At 43.0% G+C, this 20,285-nt stretch overlaps 1 protein-coding gene across 2 annotated transcripts in view; it reads right to left on the minus strand.

Moving 5' to 3' along the window:
* Nucleotides 1–8,959: 8,959 nt before the first annotated feature.
* Nucleotides 8,960–20,285, minus strand: part of DENND5B (DENN domain containing 5B) — a 113,548-nt gene continuing 102,222 nt past the window's right edge. For both annotated transcript variants that reach the window (XM_027726588.2, XM_027726590.2), the window contains 7 exons: nt 18,806–18,951; nt 16,999–17,117; nt 15,737–15,924; nt 14,990–15,072; nt 14,718–14,844; nt 13,731–13,905; nt 8,960–12,920 (listed from right to left, as the gene is read on the minus strand). In XM_027726588.2, coding sequence (XP_027582389.2) covers nt 12,737–12,920; nt 13,731–13,905; nt 14,718–14,844; nt 14,990–15,072; nt 15,737–15,924; nt 16,999–17,117; nt 18,806–18,951 — 1,022 coding nt within the window. In that variant the 3' untranslated portion in view covers nt 8,960–12,736. The remainder of the gene's footprint in view (nt 12,921–13,730; nt 13,906–14,717; nt 14,845–14,989; nt 15,073–15,736; nt 15,925–16,998; nt 17,118–18,805; nt 18,952–20,285) is intronic.

Raw genomic sequence — 20,285 nt, forward strand, 5'->3', positions numbered from 1 at the left:
ACTGAAACCCTCAGGAGCAAGGATGGTGGTGCCCATCAAGCAGACTGTGTGTGAGCTGTGAAGGTCTTTCCTAGTTGGGTATGTGTGTGTGTAAGCATTCAAATGCTTCTCACTTAAATAGTTGGGCCAAGTTTACCCTCTTATAAAACACATCCTGCTGTAAATTAGAATAAGTAGTCATTCATAAGAGGCCTGCAAAACAGGGGGTGTTTTGTTAGTGCCACTCTTTAAGGCAGCAGCAGCCCTTTAAAACCTCTTTTATAAGCTGTGGCAAATGGGCTTCCAGCATGCTCCTTACACTGAGTCAGCATGTAGATGCTGACTGGAGCATGGAAACAATGTTTTGAGGGTGTGCTGGGAGGCTTGGGGGACAGATACCGATGGATAAACTCAAGAGTCTGCTTCAAATCAGTGTCACCCTTTTATCTATCCCTAGACAGGTGTGAACCTTGTGGAGGCACAGCATGCCAGTAACTCAGCTTCACGGGGACTGACTCTGAAACAGGTCTGTGCCATAGTCCACTTTCCTTCAAGCCTTCTGCATGGATCCCCCTGAACGTAATAACAGACTTTTAGGTCTGGTAAATACTGCCTTGTTTTTTAATCTCTGTGCCATGAGAGTCCCCACTCATGTTCACGGTCCCAGACTCTCAACATTCCTTACCTTAAGGCTGTGATCCTCCTGTGCTGGCTCTTACACCCATCCCAGCTTCTGGGGGACAGCAGGGTGCAGCGAGGCCTCCACAACTTTTTGCCTTCCAGATATTTTGGTGCATCTTCATGCTGGCCAGCTTCTGCTCTGCAACAGCACGCCTCCCTGCTGGGTTTATATAATCTGCTGTCATCACTGCTTCCTGCTCCACATGTTTTTAGTGCTTTAAATGCACAGAGAAAGACTCAGACTCCCCCCCAACAGGTACATGCAGTCATGCTTCAGGCAAGTCATACTCTAAATGATACAGGACTGTTTCCAGGCAACTCTTGTGGTAGCAGTTATTCATTTTCCATTCACCAAGGCTGCCATAGTAGGTAGACAGGAGTAAAACACGTCATCTGCCTGTGTGAAATTCACGTACAGTCCTTGCAAAAACACTGAGAGTAGCTGGCTATGGCATCTTAACTACATTCCTCATAGAAATTCAGGCTGAGTTGATGGAGTGCAACCTGTTACCATCAGTCTGGAAGCCCTCCTGAGTGGTTAGTCTGATGTGGTGGGTGACAGCTGCTTCAAACTTGAAAACATCTATAAATCTCTTCAAGAAACACGACAAGTTCCCTTCACTGCTAGTTCTCTTTTGGCACTGAGGGCTCCTAAAACTCACCTATATTCTAGGTGTGGTCCTGGTGTTTCCCTCTCCATATAAAGGAAATGGGAGCACCCAACTTCTCTAAGGTCAGTCAATAACCTGTTGCTAGAAAACTCCTGTTTCTCTCTGAGGTAGCACAAATAATGCCCATAATAACATGAGTCACAGGAAAATTAGAAATAGTACTCAGCTATAACCAATTGCAAAGTACATGTACCATAAAATGATCTTACAATAAAACATCTTCCAAAGGAGTCATCAAGTAAGCGACAGCATCCATTCCACACAGTTGTCAAAAGAGCCACACATGGTGTCTGAAGCAGAGTGGAGTCTCCTGTCCTGGGAAAGTAAACTGCATCATTGTGTCCAGCTTAAAAAAAAACAAAACAAACATAACCCCATCTTTACTGAAGGATTTTGATACAGGCCTTTCAGTAAAGAACAGATCTGGACTATGTTATTGAGCCAAAAGTCACCAGATTTGTGCTTAGTCACCTGTTGTCTTCGTGGACTTTTAAGTCTGGTTTTATCTCTGCATTTCAAGGGTTTCACTTACATGTCATTCCCCTGCTCAGCTGTTAGGAAAAAATATAAAGATACATCCTCCCTCCAGCTCTCTCCTCCTTCCTCCTCCTCACAGGGGCCAGCACCACCACTGCTGATGTGCTGGTGTGGTCTCTGCCACGCTGCTGCTCCTCCTCCAGCTGCCTCTGCTTTCACCCAGGTCTCTGACTCATGCTCCAGCACAGCAGCAGGGAGTGAGCACCAGTGTTTTGCCCACTCTTCTGGCATTTTTTCCTTTTCCCTTCCCTTTCTCACTTTAAAAACTTTGTGGAATAGCACTGGCTGGCTGCCTGTGAACCCAGACTCTCCATCAGCCCTGGCCTCATCCGTGCTGCCACACAAGCCGCCTCAGGGCTGGCAACCCTATTGATCTCAGCTGTGGTTTTGTTTCTGCATGAAAACAGAAGCACTTCTCTAAACGTTTCTGCAATTTCCTTCTAAGAAACAGGGGTTTAGGATTGCCGATGCTGTTCGGCTCAGCAAGGCTAGAATGTTCACAAGGCTTTACATGCTCTCGTAATCCCAGAGTTCTTAATTTATTTATCTTTTAAAGGTTTGATAGACTCAGATTAGAGTGCTCAGAAGTCAGATCAAATCCTTTCAAGCTAGTCTGGCATTGTCACAACTGGAGATGAATTATATCAGGCCTGTTCTGAAACATCTTTATCAGGTGCAAAGAACAACCAAGGAGTTTCACTCACTTGCTTTTGCACCAAAGGTTCATTTTGTGCTTGTACAAAACACACCTGGGTTTTGATATAAATGAGAATACACAGGAACTGTGTGTCCTTAAATTGGACTGAACTTTGTTCCTGGCTTCACAATCACATTTTGCACCTTTCTTTTACATTACAGCAGATCTGCTATTGAACATGCATTGCACATTTAGCCAGAGATTTAAGAACACTCTCTTGTCTCATCAAAACTTTTTTCACCTGCTTTGATGTGTTTAATGTTTCATCTTCCTACTTCCTTGCTGCTTGTGCTAAGAACAGAATGCCCTTGGAAAAATCTTGTTTCACTGCGTATATCACACCATGTATGTCTGTGCTAAATCCAGAGATGGGCAAAGCACGATGCAAAGGTGTTCAGACAGCTTTGGCCCCTGCCAGCTGTTTATCTTTGTGCTTTTCATACATTTTTAATTGTACACACTTCTGCTTGTCCCCAGCTTAATCCTTTCATGAAGAAAGCCTGGTATACACTCGATTTGCAGCCATCCACTTCTTTGCAAGCAAAATCCTGTTTCATAACAGCCTTACATTAACTTGGGTGCTGCTTATACCACAGAACAATGTTTTAATAAATGTTATTTACATTTTTCAGGGTAGCTAGAGGGCCTTTGGTTTTAATTAGCTGAGTAAGAGAGTCATGAGTTATTACACAGACACAAACAGAGCTGCTACCATCATCTACCAGCTCCTTACCCATGGTTCCTGTGCCAACACAGGAAAAAAATAGAACAGGCCCTTGCAGGCAAGTATTTTTTGAAAGAGGGGGAAGGGGAAATCGATTAAGATGTTACAGGGAGTACTGTGCCTGGAGTCCTCAATAGTTTTTCATTATTATTGAGAAATTGCCTAAGCCAGAAAGTCTCTTTTACATTTGGGAGGAGCAAAAGGAATACAAGCCCTCCTGCCATCCTCCCCTAAGCAATACTTTGGTGGGGGAAGTCAGGGAGGTTGCTTGCATGGAAACACTGCCTGCTGAGAACCATTTCAATGAACTATGGACTCCTTCCTCCCCCATCTTGCTGCTGCTTCCTTCTTCCTCTCCTAAACCTTACTCTCAGCACAAAAGTCACTCAGAATCCCCCTGCTTATGAAACCTGGAAGAAACAAAGTCCAGGGGAGAGAGGGGCATATGAGGAAACTCTGTAGAGAAGGAACCTTGCTCAGTAACTCAGCTTAGGGCATCACCAGGAACATGGCTAGCTTGGATGGCAAAAGAACTAGACAAGGCATTAGGCTTGCAGTCCTTGGAAAAACTCGTAAGTAGCCCTGCATAATTTTTTGCATGAAAACTTCCCAACACTTTGGATGTTTGCAGGAGCTGGTACCATTGCAAACAGGTTTAACCTCTAATGTCAAAGGAAAACTTAATTCGGCTACAGGCCAGGTGTGAATGGAAAGTGAACAAGTGCATCTAGTAGCAAAATGCTTCTGATAACTTGAGCCTGGAGCAGCTGTGGAGAGGAGAAAAGGGACATGCCTGTACTGTTGTCTTCTATGGCTGGTTCCTGCTCTACTGTGGTGAACAGGGTCTCAGATTTGCCCACAAATGTAATCTGTGATACTGGGCTGGGAGGGATCTGCCCAGAATATCCTGCACTTCGTGATAAGACAAGCCATGCTGTTCACAACTCTACACAGAGTCAACACCATCAGTCTTCATGGTCGATCTTCTGCTTGTCAGACCCTGTGTACTTCCACTTTTCCAGGCTATCTCAACCAAGAGATGAACACAAGGCTTTTGAATATCTTCATTAACACAAGCCTGGCCCTTCACAGAGATAAGTGTTTGTACTTAAAATGCTGAGATCACCTAGAAGCAAACTCTTATGTATAAGACTGGGACTGTCTTAATAAATGCTGTGTGTTGAAAGTAGCAACGGTAGTCACTTTATTATTTTCCCAGAAGAGAGTTGCTTCTCTTCTGTGCACAAACTAATAGGTTTTGCAGACTACAGTGTTCATGAATGCCTGTCTAAACTCATCAATTTTAGGAACTTTCACTGGCTTCAGCAAGCCACGGTGGATCAACTTGTATTTGCACTTCCCAGAACACACATTTGAATTGAAGATCAGCTAGTTCATTCCTCACTTTTTAGCATTGTGCCAGTTAAACACAAATGACTAAGCCCAGAGCAGCTATCCTGTTTCTCACTGAACACAGCTACCCACACTACCCCTGTCTAGCACAAATTCCCGCTGACATCTGAAATTCTCTTCTAACAGAGTCCATGTTGAGGATGAATTAAATAGCTTCTCTGGTCTGCAAGTTTTTCCTAGTTCTCCCATGTTCCTGTTACCATGAATGGAAACCTTTTCCACAGCTTTAAGGACATGAAAGCTGGGCAGAGCCATGGAGTGATGTTTCCACTTATGCTCCCTGAATGCAGTTTTTCTGAAAGTAATTTTATGGGATGGGAGAGAATGTCCTGTGCACTACACCCACTTTCAGCCAGCTTCATACTATTTAAACAGTCAGGAACCACAAACAAAAAAAAAGGATCCCAGGCAAGCCAGTAGCCACACTAATTCCAAGCTGGTGGGTTCATATTCATGATCCAATTTAGAACACATCCTATTTATCATGTGGGGTTAGGACAGTTTAAAAGCTGCATGTGTACAAGCAGGTAAACTTAATTCAGGTGAGAGCATTGAGTAGAAGGAACAGGCTAAGGACACTTCATGGAAGAGCACACAGCTATCTCAAGTACAGAAGCATTGTCTTGGGTCTGACTTCCCAGTTAATTTGAAATTAAATCCATGCCTTTAAAAATAACCCAAAAATCACAACCAAACACCACCACCACCACAAAGATGATTCTTGGTTGTACTGACAATTTCTGACTACTACTCAAGATCTCTGGTGAGCACTACATATGTCTTCCTCCATGCATTTTCTGGATGATGATCTAGTTGGGCTTACAATGAGCAGGGACAGACTGTGGGGCAGAGAGGGGACATGATTTACCCGATGTTAATGAATGTCTGTACCTCCTAGAAGAGCTATAGGCTCAAGATAAAAAGCCAGGGAAGTTGCTTTTGCAAAGTATCTGTTTCCTTTTCTTCCCTTTTGGTAGGGAATTGGCTGCCATCCTCACACAAGCAATTATTTATATGCATTTCTGCAGTGCTTAATCACATTGCAGATAGTAACTGTAATTACTGTATTGTAGCTAAGTAGGAAGAAAACCTGTTCTTTTCTCCTAATGATTACAAAACTCTAACAATATACTGCTTGACAGACTGGCACATGCCCACACCACCAAAAATCAACAGGTTTTACCAATGCCTTTAAACTGGATTTAACCACAGGTGAGACCTCAGGCCACTTCTGTCACAGCAGCATTGAAAAGAAGCTCTCAGTCACACACCAGTGGATGCAGGATGAGCAGTTGCTGACCCCAAGGCTGAACAACCTACCTTGGCGAGGCAGAGACTGGCTCCAGTGAAGTCCCAGCACTCCCTAACTGCAAGATAACCAGTAAGCATAGTGTTTAAAGTTCTTGGTGGAAGCTAGGGAGACCTAAAAATTGAAGCCACGTTTTCTGGTCTCTCTCCTGCGCCTCTGTAAGACAAATAAGGACTTTGTCTTCATATCTAAATTATCAGTATATTGTAAAAATACAGCTATCTGAGTCCATCACTTTAACCTTTCACGCTTGTAAACTCTTCATTTTTTTAATGTGTAAAGAACATGCCAATATATCAGTTGGATGCCTTTGAAGGAATGAACTCAGTATGGGAGGACAGTGCTGGGGGGAATATTCATAAAGATTAATGCTAGCTTAGCCTTCAGGGACAAGCTGCCTCTGTTAGACTTCTCTAGGCATAATTAAAAGCAGCCTAGTGAGGTTTCTCCTTGCAAGGCCTACTGAAGGAGCCCATCTTTTCCCACTGGCTGCAGAGGCAGGGCAAGGAAAATGGCTTCCTTAGGCTAACACCAGCCTTTGTGTTCCTAAGCAGGAGAATGCAAGGATTGCAGAGCACCAAACCCAACATCTGGCTACTATTGAGCTTATTTTTTTTTTCTTTAGTTTAGGCTTTAGTATCATCTGGCTGTGGGAGCAGGAGAAAATCTATCACCAAATGCACTGTGTAAGGATTAGGACATCTCTTGCATTCTCCACGCCTGCCTCTTGCCGGGAGAAGAGATGCCCTGTGATAAGCATTTGAGATCTTCTTGGGGGTTATATCTGTTGCACAGTCCTGCCAAATGCACTTTACAAATAAGACTCAGTTGTCCATTTACCATCTTCACTTATTTAGCCCTTCACCCTACACAGGGCTTGAACACCAGAAACAGGGTGAACAGACCACTCTATGATTCACCCATTGTAACTGGCTGCTTTGGCCACGTCTAAAAGTCAGTGGATTCAGGGAAGAGGTCATGTAAAACCAAGAGGTCCATATATTACTGTATTACTCAGAGTAACTGGTACGAACACCTGAGTCTCTCTGATAGAACCCACAACTATTTTACATTTATGGATCCCGCTGAACTCATTATTGAGTGACAACAAGGTTGTCACTAGATGACATAGCAATGAAGTAATTTACAGCAATATCTTTTGAAAAATATGCTGTGGGTAAGGACCAGGGGGCTTTGGCTGTGTTTCTCCCTGTGGCTTCTCTGCTACCCCTAAGACAAAGATGGGTTTGGTTCAAGAAGAAAATAATTTGTCTGGTCACATTCTGAGAGAAGCTCTTTCAGAGGATCTGAGATGCCCTGTGAGGTCTGCAGGGAATACGGATGGGCCCATTAAAGTGTCAAGCTTTCCCACAGAACTCCAGCTTTCCACTGGCAAATCAGCTCTGCAGTGCTTCGGTGGATTGTTTACCATAACCAGCCACCAGATAGCAGACCCATACAGAAATCTTCCCACTCCCTTCACATCCTGTGCTGAGATCAAACCGGCTTATAATGATACATATCTAATGGAACAGCAGGAGAGAAAATAGGAATGTCAGCAATGAAATGCTCCTTGACCGCAACCTGATGGGGTGACAGTCAGGGAAGCAGCTTCGCTCTTAACTCGAGCATAATTTTTTTATCATACAAGCTTACCTGAAATGCTGGAAGGAAAAAAAGGTTGGTGAGCTCTTTCAACTCCTACCATTTTCTCAGTTTTCTTCTACTTACCCTTTGCAGAAAACATTGCAGTGTTCCCAGACTTCATCAAGGACAGTGCAGTGGAGAGGAAGTTATTTGCACTTCCTCATCTGGACAAGCTTAGTCCTGCCATACTTCAAGTACTTGCTGCCTTTAAGATCTCAGATCTCACTATCTCTAATTTACATACATAAGCCTAACACATTTAGTAAGCAGGTGCAGTATTAAGCACGGCCACTCCTCCCACTGACATTTGACAACAAGCAGCCCTACGGATTTTATCCACAGTTATGGGATCCTATAATTTTGCTGCAACACTGTTGATAAACACCAGCATAAGCAAATAATATATTTCAGGATTTCCACATATATAATCCTAAGATCTGAAACTTTCAGTCCTCTCTTGAGATTCTCTGCCTTTTCAAAACTGAGAGTTAACATGAGTGAACAGACATGCCCCACCTCACACGTGCCACGCACACATACATGCAGGGGTCTGCATTTCAACTATCAAGTTTTCAAAAATTCTATTTTTGCAAATTCCACCAGATCTAGAGCTGTGAGGGACATGGGGGAAATTTCTGAAAATCCAGTCCAACCTGGAAAAGCAGGGCATTTCACTATCTTTTTGTTGCAGGCATCCATCTCTCTCTTGTCCATCAACCCTTCTTCTTACACAACACACTGACAGACTGGAGGACACGAGTTTCATTCCAGCATTTCAAATTATCAGAGCAGCTCACATCAAGAGAGGACAGAGATCCTTGGCTACAGTTCCCATTTTGCTTCCAACACTTTTGCTTCCCACACTTGCCATTTTGCTGCCAACAGGATCCTACCCTCCTTCTCCCCACTATTCCAGATACTAAGAGCAAAGGAACCCAGGGTGCCTGGCAAATACCACCCTGGTTAGAACTCAGCTTCACTGGGATCCCATTTCTTCCCTTTCATCAGCCATGCTTTCCACCTAAGTCTGCTTTCGACCTAAGAGCTGCTCAGGCTCAGCACAGTCTCTGCCTCCCCTTTGTGTCAGGGGAGGCAGAAGGACAGGTTTTGAGAGCAGGCCCTCAGACTCTCTTCTCCCCTACTTTGCTGCAGCAAGTTCCCACTACCAGGAGTCACTATCAGCTGAATCATTTTGTTGGACTCATTCCCTCTATGGAACATGCCCTCCAGGTTCAGAGCAGCTCTTCTGCTTGAGGCCCGAATCTCTTGGTTCCTCTGCAGGGAGAAAGTGACACCAACCATTATTCTCACAGTTTTATTTGTAAAGGACATAGCATGAAAAGCTGTATTTCAATGTACTTCAAAACCTGAAAAACCCATGTCGGTTTGTGGTATGTATGTTAAAGTGCTTGATATAGCAATACTTTTACTGACGTCGTCTTGAAAATAATCCAGTTCTTATTTCAGTTAGTAGTAATGTAAAGACAAAATATACTTAATGGAGACATTTAAGGATCATTTTAAGCTATACAGGGCACATTTGTACATTTCAAGTGTAACACACAATATTTCCCCTTAAGATGCGCACCTTCATTTGATTGAAAGAAGGAATTTTCTCAAATATGCTGTTGCGCAACTATCCTAAAAAACCACATTTTTGAACAATGATATCTAATTACACAAACCAACTTGGAATAAACATGAGCAGATTTTTCACTAAACAGTACGATTTCATTTATTTCAGAGAATTATAAATACATATTTTGTACATAGTGAGGCATTTGATTCTCTGACTTCTTCAAGCTACCATGCTGGGTGTTAGTATAACAGGACTATGCAAACTCAGACATCTGCAGACGGGCATTGGATAGGAGTATTTTATTTTTTTTTTAAAAAGCAGATACCAGAGAGCTTTGGTCTTTCCCAAGATTCCCTTTCTCAACCAAAGAAGGTGCTTTAACACTGAAGTAAAAACTGTGTTAGCTTAGAAGAATCCCAATGGGTTTCTCACCGTGGGTAGAATGATTTCTGTAAACCTTACAGAAAAAAACCTCACAGAAAAAAACCTCACAGTTTCCAATAAACAAAAGTAGTCCGCTAAAAAATTAATCATACATGGTGGAATAAAAATTCACTACGAAGAACTGTACTCCCAAGGTTGTCAAAGAACTAGTCTTCTAGGAATCTGAGGCACTCAGCTGTGCCCCTTTCAACATATCTTAGGGTGGTTTATTGCCTACAAGGAAACATGAGACATACATAATTTTTATTGTATTATTATTAACATGATGTGAAACCTGACAAAACCAAACGAGTCAACACTTGCTGAAAAAGCTGACGTGAAGTTGTGTTAAGTGCTCAAAGGTTTCTTAATGTAGTTTGAAACGGGGAAAGGCCCTGATTTGAATTTTTAAAATTCTCAGGTTTTCGCTTCTTCTAACTTAAGAAAGACTTCATGTAGTTATTGCCTTTTTCTCTTTGTGTGGATTATTCATTTAGATGAATGACCTTTAGAAGTGCCCACATTTCTACTTTATTCTGCTTGTGCTTAACCCTTGTCATGTCAGATGAATGTTATGACTGCTTAAGTCATATATAGCCTTTGGAGAAGTATGCAGCAGTATACTTTGGGAAGCATCCAGCTAGTAAATGCAGATGATGATGTGAAGAAATCCAAAGACTAAAGAGGTGGTTATTTCAGTAAAATGAAAGTCACTTAGACTGGGTTGGGCGTGAAAAAATCCTGTATAGCAGTCATTAGACATAAAAGGCCTGAGCTGTAATAGAAATCAAAACATCCTAAGCAGTCATTACCAAATAATGCTGCCACATGGTTTCTGGTGCTAAATGTATAACTCATTGATAGAGTTAAGTACTAGGAATGCATTGTCAACTGCTGCTGAAGGTTTGTCATGCATCATCTGCTGACTTTAAGCAGACTTGCCTGACCACACAGAAAACCTTAACACCCCAAATTTCACATTTCTGGAAATGTAAGAGAGATGTCTAACTCATGACACCATTCACAGACTTTATGTTAGTTACTCACACCCACAGCAGTGACATGGCAGTGCTGTTTAGGACAAACTTAGTTTAAGGAAGCACAAGCCCAGGAGTTAAAAACGGTTATGAAATGCTGGAACCCTCATTAAAGTTGAAGACTCCTTGACAGTGTAATTTTACTTCTTTCTTAGAAACAAAAAAAAAACTTTTGTAACATAAAACTCTCCTTTCCAATGAAACAAAGTCACGTGAAGAGTTTTCTTCTGGCTGGGAATATGACGTGAAACTGTGACACTAAAGTGAGTGCCGTTTTAAGAACTGGACAGCAGGAGGACCACAGGAAAGTAGAGAAGCTTGACAAAAGGTAGGTGAGAAAGCAAACCCTAATTCTCATCCTCTTTCCTTTTCCTTATCTCTCATCCCTCTCTCCACAATGTGCACACTATGCCAAGACCTGCTACTGTTCACCATTCCCAAGTCCTTTCTAATGCCACTGAGAGCACAGTGCAAGGCAGCATACAGTACCAGTCAGGGGCCTTTCCCAAGCCTCAGCTGACAGTGAGACTGTCTTTCCCAAGAAATCCACTGACAAAATGCCCAATATCATAGGGAATAAGCAAATGGAAGCAAACACCTATATTCAAACTAACCTCCAAAACCTAAAACCAGGTGAAGCTAACTGTGTCCTCAGATCCTTCCGACTCCCATCCACAAGAATGGAAAATACTCTCCGTGTTTGCTGCGTGGTATTCACAACATGATTTTTATACAGTCTCTTGTTCAATTTGTAGCATACAGGATTTCAGTTGCTTCCAGTTCCTCATTAGGAGCTGCATCTATATATATGCTCCATATTAGTAACACATTAACTGGAAAAAGTGTAGGAGAGAAGCCTCAAAATACCAAAGTGAGATTCATTTTTTTCCTCCTTTTACTTAAATCCTTTTCTTTTTGTAGCTGGACCATTTAAATTAAAAAAAAAAGTAATCAAAGATCCTGTACTCCCCTAGGAACACTGATTCTGCAGGATAAAGGAAGACTTATAATCTGTCAGCATTTCAAAGCCAGCTGATAGAGTTCAGAAGCACAGCAACATCGGTGTTTGTGGCTCTACAGCAACGATTCTTCTCAAGTACAGCAAGAATTTGGTATAAACCAAATTCCTCAATGTGGGAAAAAAAGAAAAAGGTCATCCACAACATAAACTGGCCGATGGTGAGGAGGAATCATCAGGATGTGCAGACAGAGAAGGGACACACTGAGTGAGTCAAGCAAGCCATCATTCCCCATCTCAGGCTGCAGCAGCACTGCTTAAACAGGTGTCTCATGGTGCCTCAGGTTCTGAGGCTGACAGCAGTCCTCCTCTTCAGTTTTTAAGCATTTCAACACATTTCCCCTTTTGGAGATCAACAGAAGTGACACAAAAGAACTTACAGAAAAAAAAATGGATGGCTCACAACTTCCATGCATGGAAAGGTGAGTCTTCAAACAAACTAAAAACTAAGAGAGACCATGTACAGTAGGGTAAACCAGCATATGCTTACAACATTTCCAAGAGTGACACAATCACAATGGCTACATAAGGATATTTGCTGTATTAATTTGCAATACCTGAAAAAAGCCCTGCTGAGTTTGCGCTGTATTTACACACTGATTGGCTTCTTCCTTGCAAGCAAGTAGCGGCATCCCTTCCCACCTTGGTCCTTCCCTCCCCCAAGTCCTTCCCCTGGGTTTAACCTACTCATAGTCAGAACAAGAACATTCAGTCTAAGAAAAATTTCTTAGAGTAATATAATTTCTTAAAGAAGATAGCATATTTACACACATCTAAACACATGAAAATACTCTATTTTTGTACTAAATTTCTGTTTCAAATAAACTACAATACTGCATCTTAGCTTTCTGCAGCTTTATAGGACAGTCCCCATCGGGCACAAACCGGGCTTCCCAATTCCGCTTCAACCGGCAGCTCTGCCTTACAGTGGTGCACTACCATCGTGTTCAAGTCCTGACAGGTCTCCAACTGTGGTTTGCTTGCTTGGGAAAGGAATAATGAAGTTCTCAGCAAAGCCATGCTAAACATCCACTCCTTTGATGAGTGATCCTTCTAGGATGATGTTGAAATCTTGCAATGTCTGTAGCACTCGGATAAGGGAGTTGACAGTCATGCGGTCCCGTAGGAGAGCATTCTCCTCATACATCCTTGTAATGGGCGGGCACTCTGCCAGTAATGGGATCCACTGAGAGAGCAAGTGGTCCCTGAAAAGGGGATGAAAGGAAATGTTTCAGCATCGAGCACAACGGATCTCAAACTGAAATTCTTCTCCAAGAACACAACCCAAAACACGCAGTCCCTCTTTGTGAGTGGTGTGTTGTTTGCACATAAATGTTTCCTGTGTAATTACAACTCCTGATTTTGTTAGTAAAATACTACATACTGCAGAATGAAAATGGAAAGGTATCAGCAGAACCGGACACTTGTAAGAATTCAGCAACATCTTCAGATCAGGAACAGGGAAAGTAAAACTCAGATGAAACCCAACAGACTGTTTTCCAACTGGCTTTCCAAGTATCCAGGCAGACAAGACAAAAATGGTACCTATTTCTAGACATATCAACTTCCACCCTCCAAAATACAACTAACCCCCCCTTCCAAGTGCAAGACAGAAAACATCCTATTAGGAAAGAAAGGTTCATCTAGAATAGTTCTGTCAAAATTATAACAGACAACTCGTTTTCATAGGCAATTCAATGAGGATTTAGAAATTCACCAGCTCCTGAAAAGGAACTCTGCATTCCCAAAATCAGTACTTCATCAAAAACAGCGTTTCAAGGCAGATTTCATACACATGACTGTCAAGCTAACAGTTATAAAAAAGCTCAAAACATTTTTAGCAGTTTAGACACTAGCCATGTATCATTACTGCTTCTTTGATTCAATTCTCACATAGTATCAGAGCTGCCTAAAATAGGCATGCCTTAAAATGGAAAACTAAAGGTAATAACATCAGTGCAAAAATATTCTAGTCTAATGCAAGAGGACACATATAATGCAGAGCAGTCAGGTACCTTGTCCCCAGGCAAACCAGGATTTGGAATTTGCCATCCTTTCCAATGTTCCTTGGAGCTGTATTGATGGCATTCACGTAATGACAGAAGGTTTTGCATGAAGATCTCTGAAGCAAAAGGGCCTCCTCGTTGTCTCCAATCTGATCACTGGTTTCAAAATAAGCAACAGCTTTCTCTGTGGAAGGGAGAAAATCAGAACTCGGTGAGCAGAAGTACTTCATTATGACACAGGATTACACGAGGGAGGCCTTAAAAGAACAACCTGCTGAGAGCTCTTGAACAGTTTATATATGGATTTCTCGCTCTGAAGACCACAGGTAGGTGGTCATGTCCACCTCTGCAATGACACAGCAGTGGTCAGACTGGCTGATGTCTAATACAGCCAGGTAACATCAAGGAGCTGCTCCAGAGCACCTATCTAGGGTTTCACTGTAAGTGATACCATCAGCTTTGATTTTTCACTTTTTCTGAGTAAGCACTGAACCTCAGGCTAGGTATCTCAGCCTGTGAGCCTGTTTTAAAGGGGTAAGTACATCTTAAATTACTGCAACATAGGCCTACAGGTTAAGCATCACCAGAAGGCCAGCACAGGGATTAGGAGAGTCCTCAAGAGCAACTAGAAATCTAAACCTTTCATTCCCTGCCCTTTCCCACTTCTCCTCCGAACATCAATTCCTACTCTACCCTGACCTCCAGCCTACTTTCTTTCTGGGTAGAAAAGCAGCTGTTTGAACATTCATCTACAAATAAATTACAAGAAGCTGAAGTATTCTTAAATTTCTGCACAGGCTCACACTCTTTCCTTACACAGAGTTTAGTATTTCTCATCTTCCATCTGGTTTCTTATTGACTTTAAGCAACCTGGAGCAGGTGCTTGGCAGGAGAAATGGCACCCTAGCTGATGAGAATCCGAGGTCTGTGTGTGTGAGTAGTCATTTTGCTCTAATCTTTCTTTCTCTTCTGCCTCCAAATCACCTAGAAGCTTACCTATGAAATCCCAGATGAAGACGTTCTTATGAAAAATGCGAGCTGATTTGAATCCATGGTGGAAGACCTGCTCCAGTGCTGCAACCAGACCATTTTCTCCACACAAGAGAATGGTAAGGCTCCCCCTCTGTGGGAAAGGGAGAGTTGGTAAATACAACTTGCCTTGTTTGCACGCCAGAAACTTCAAATCTAAAGGTAGCACATCTACTGGTACTTCAGTTCCATTTCTGTTTATGAAAATATGCAGGTAAGTAATGAAAAGCAGGAATTACCTCTTTCTCTGGCTTGTGAAAGTGTTTCACGATATTGTTCACAGCTTCCCCGATTCCCTCTTGGATCTGTCCTGCATTAGGCTCTGTGAAATGATGGAAAGCATACTAGCTGAAGTGGTGTTTTTTAAATGCTGCATTACTCTTGGGCACTAATCTTTCCCGGCTTGGCATTTCAGCAGTCATGTCCTCTAGTTTTACAGGAGCTGGACAGATGTATGACCAGGATCTACACTATGCTTTAGCAGAGAAAGCCTTGCATGACCTTTACAGTCCCATGTCCTGTTGTAGCCAGGTGCAGTTACTCATAAAAGTTAATTTTAGGGATGTGAGGTTGATGTCCCCCAAAGTCCCCCTGGAGATATGCTCCTCTGGAAGGCAGCTCACAGCATCCACATCAAGCTCTGAACTGCCCTTCAGAGAGAACTTCCCACTGACTGCAAAGTGAGCTGGGAAGCTGAGCAGCATCAGCTACTGCAAATTCTGCTGCCTCCTCCTACCTCATCTCACATCTCCATGCTCCAAAGAAAGAGATTATTATCCCTCAATTGTCAAATGGGGACATTGAAAGAGGCAACGTGTGTGTCACAGAGCAAACACAAACTGGGGCAGGAAAATGTCATCAGCTTGCAGCTGTTGCTCTGCACCAAGCCTTGCTTCAGGACGACCTCTCCTGTTCACAGGAGATTTTTCTTCTCAGCAGTTGCTGCCCCCTTCTCTAGGGCCCTGGGGAGAAAGGAAAGGACTTACTGGTGTTCCTCCCTGTGAGGGAAGTGATGCTCAGTCGCCGAGCCACAGTAGGAGATTTCTGCTGGGGTGGGGTCCGGCACTGCTTTCCCAGCTCTTCGTCAGACGTGGAGGACACCAGCTCTCCAATGAGTATCCGTTCCAAACTGCCATCGTCGACACCTTTTCCCAGCCATCGCCCACAGGGAAACCTGCCACACACCCGGGACAAGCACAGCTCAGACACGTAGGTAGTGCAGCTTGATCTCAAAGCTAGAGGGACAGCTAGCATCCAAAAAACACTGAGAACAGGCAGGGAGTACTCGGTACCCTGAAACTTCTCAGACCAGAACCCTGCAGGCAGCATCCCCTGCACCACAAGTGATCATCCTTAGGAAAGGAAATACGCAAAGCTTGGGTTATACACGTATTTCACAGTCCACATCTTGCTTTCTGCCTTTTTCACTTGCAACCAAAACTGATATTCAGCCTTTAAAAACATTGTGATGATTAACAACTAAATCCCCACAGAGAGTTCCCACCCAGATGAAGCTGTGACATCTCCTTATACTCACCTCACATTTTATTGCTGTACTCTTTGAGTCCATACACAGTCCTAATGAAATCCATGCACATGTCCACACCCCCAGCCCCTGTACTCCATTTTCTCCTACTTTCCCCTGTATGCAGTGGCCAACTCTGAGCTCTGGAGCTCACCTCTCTGCATTCTAGTTTTCCAAGTTCACATTTAATAGAATTAAGTCTGCTTAGCCAGATATTTTGTAAAACCAACGATGAGTTAGGAGATTTTTTGACACAGGTATGTACTCAATAGAAGATTAAGAAATCATCAAAACCTTTTATTTTCTTGTAATCAGAGTTTCTTAAAAGAAAAAGAAACCAAAGATTTGCCAACTCTGATTTCAGCTCTTGGGGTTTAAAGAGTTAATTTGCGCACAATATTACCACACTACTTTAAAACAAGAGATTTAATTATTAGACAAAAACATATGAATCACTTCAAAAGTATCTATACTGTCTGTCCTGCCTCAGAAAGATGCAAAGAAAATCCTACATTCAACTCTCATTTATCAGATTATCTAACTTCAACTAGGCCTTCTGAAATGAGAGAACCAGGGGTGGGGGAGACCAACCCAACCCTATCGGGGACCCAAATCAGCCCACACAGTGTTCCACCAACTAAGGAGAAGGTGAATGCCTTCTTGATTTCTTTAAATTCATCACAGAAGAATTTCAGACAAAGAAAATTAAGACTTGTTGCTTACTTGTACGTGTGTCCTGTTATTTCATTCCTGACCATGACACAATCAACCAGCCACTTGGCCAGCAGCCCTGAGTTGTCATGGCCAATCTGAACGGTCGTCAGCTTCCCTAAGTTCTGGCACTGAAAGGAGTAACAGTTTTTATTTCATTTAAAAAACAACAGACAACACACACCCCCACCACACGCACACATATGGTCTCAAATGTATGCCTTTATTCAGTTTCCTTTGATTTATAGGGCAAGTATTTTCAACCAGACATGCAGAGCATCTTGAAAAACTCCATAATTATTTTAAGACAGGAGCAAAGAAATAAAACTATTAAAAGCTTGTGAAAAGATTATATTCTTTGTTGTGAGCACTCAATATTTCTGAGAAGTATTAATTACAAATTTCTGAGCTGAGATGATAAAAAGGTGTGCTTTTGTAGAAGAAATAGATCTTCAATAAAAACAGCTTTTCAAAAATGCATTTAGAGCATACTGACCTTCAGTCAACTCACTCTATACTACGAAGCAGTCCCTAGATCCTTTATTATTTTCAGAGATTGATATGCTTTTTTGGGTCCAAACAAAAATCACCTACATGAGACTTAGCACCATAAAGTCACAGAAAAAGGAAAACGAGGGGTTGTGAATTCCAGTGCTCTATGTAACTGTAGGTGGGGCTGGCAGCAACATCTGTTAACGTCACCTAAACACTTCCCTTGCAAGACCTTGGTTTTCATTGCTTCTAATACTGCCAAACAAGCAGCTTGGGCTGACATTTTCCATAGTGGATGGTTACCCAAGTTGATATTTTAGGAAAGTTTCAGCCAAAAGAATAATCCAGAATAGCATTAATATGGTCCTTAGAAATATGTCATTTTGCTTGTTAGAAGCCTGGAGATCTTTTCTGCAAAATAGTACTATCTGAATGAGAAGCAGGCATTTATCACAAAAATATCCTCCCTATGTCAAAATCTACCTATATTTGGCAACAGCCTTTTTTTTGCTATTGTTGCTGAAGGTCAGTCTGCATATGCTCCATAGATACAACCTTAATTTTAGCAGCAGATTTTCCTACAGAATCACTCCTTAATGGATATGGTACAGCCCAGAGGGAGCTGCAGGAGCTTGATGGGGCTCTCCCTGCAATTCCCAGTAGCAGCTGCTTTGGTGTGGCACGGAGCCAACCTGTAATTGATGGGCAGGAAAGCAGAGGGGAACGCCAGGAAATCAAACCTAAAGAGAAAACCCCAGCAAGCTCAGAGAAGAGAACCTGGTGGGGATGGCAGCTCTTGGGTTTTCCAGGGGCCAGCACCAGAGGCTGGGGTGTTGAAGAGCTCAGGGGTTAGACTGGCTGGTTGGAAGGAAAGCAGTAACGCTGGACAAGGAGCTGGAGCAGGAGAAGAAATCTGGAACTGCCCAGATGTAGAAAGGGACTTGGGTGGTGGTAAGTGGAAAGAAGGGAAGGGAAAAGAAACTTGGAAGGCAGATGAGGAGTTGGAAATGAGGGGTGAAAGGGAAAAATAGGCAAGGAGGCATGGAAGGGAATGAGATGTGGAAACAGACTGGCCAGGTGAGGAGTCCTGGGCTGGGACAGGGATGGCAGTGAAGCCTGTGGTTAAAAGTGGTATGTGCTCATAGGAAACCTTCATCTCACACAGGAGGAGCAGGCAGCACTATTTTCTTGTACATATTTGAATGTACAGTGACCTTAAAAACTGAGACAGAATCTGAAATGCTCTGCTCTTAATAACCCCTGACCAAATTAATATTTGAAAGCACGTTTCAAATTGGACAGTAAAACGTAAAGAGCATGTACTCACCTCAAACGTCATTTCTAGGTGATTTTTGGGAATTTGCATTACCCCAGTATCTCCTAGTTCTCCTGACACACATATCCAGGGGTTTGACGTGGTTATTGCATTGCTCAGTTTTTTGATGGGAATTATCACTGACCTGTAAGGGATCACTGAGAACAGGGCGGGGAAGGGGAGGGGGGAAGTACGTTAGTCTTGATTTTTTTTTTTTCCTTCTCACAGTAAAGGCGATTTCTGGAGCGAAGCACGCCTTCCCCTTGAAGGGAAGTTCTTGTCCCCTGTCTCAGCAAACAAACAAGGAGAACCCCTCCTTCCCTGTGCTCAGAGGGGGCGGCGGTGCCGCACGGTGGTGCTGCAGCCCCGCGGCAGAACCCGCAGAGCCGGGTCAGCGCAGGGAAAGTTCCGCAGCCTGCTCAGGGAAGGGACGAACCCGCCTGCGGCAGGATCCGAGGAGGAGGGGGTACATGGCAGGATACGAGAGAAACGAATGTCAGAATCATTGAACAGTCTGGTTTGGAAGGCACCTTTAGAGGCCATTTAGTCCAACCCCTTTGCAGTGAGTAGGGACATCTTCAGATAGATCAGGTTGTTCAGAGCCCTGTCCAACTTGATCCTGAATGTTTCCAGAGACGGGGCATCCACAACTTCTCTGGGCAACCTGTGCCAAGGTTTCACACTCTCAAAGTAAGCAACTTCTTTCTTATAGCTAATCTAAACTGACCCTCCTTTAGTTTAAAACCATTACCCCTTGTCCTATTGCAACAGACAAATGATAAAATGTTCGTCCCTCTCTTTCTTACAGGCCCCCTTCAAGTACTGAAAGGCTGCAGTAAGAAATGCTGGTATGGCCAAAGTCTCAAGTATGATGCATCTCTGTGGATACCCCCTTGTTTATTATTCTTATTCTTTTGCTTTTAAATCTGTACCACCTATATATGCTTAAGACAAGGACTGCCACCCACCCCAATTTGGATTTGACTCCCGATACTGCACCTCTAGCACTGCAAGATTCTCTCTCTCCTTATGTTTCACAAGCTGCCTTTCTGACTGGGGAAGCTAAGCCAACCTTTTTTACTTTTGTGTGCCATCCAGTGATACTGCACTCAAAAAATACTCTCAAATTCCAAGCACTTGTCCTACAGGGAAGAGCTGTCAAGCTGGATGCCCCGCAGAAATAAGGTAATCAAGGATGAATAAATCTCTTTGCGCTGTGTTAGTTCTGAGGAGATTTCTTGCTTTAAGAGGAGAAAAAGTAGAATGAGTGCCTGCTTTGACAGCCACGTAAAGCTTGCTTCACTTCACTCTGAACAGGCAGGGAAATGAAGACTAAGAACTGCCCAGGTGAATCCAAATAATTAGGTCATCTCATGGGACCTTGCCTTTTCCACATTGACCAGTGTTGGAAAAACAAAAGATTCTTTTCCAGATATCAGTCCAACCTCCGCTCTCCTCCTTAAAAGAGAGGATGAGAGAGGGAATCTTTCTG

The sequence above is a fragment of the Pipra filicauda genome, unplaced genomic scaffold (genome assembly GCF_003945595.2).
Source record: "Pipra filicauda isolate LSUMZ 115617 unplaced genomic scaffold, ASM394559v2 scaffold2_size9829703_pilon, whole genome shotgun sequence".
Lineage (NCBI taxonomy): Eukaryota > Metazoa > Chordata > Aves > Passeriformes > Pipridae > Pipra > Pipra filicauda.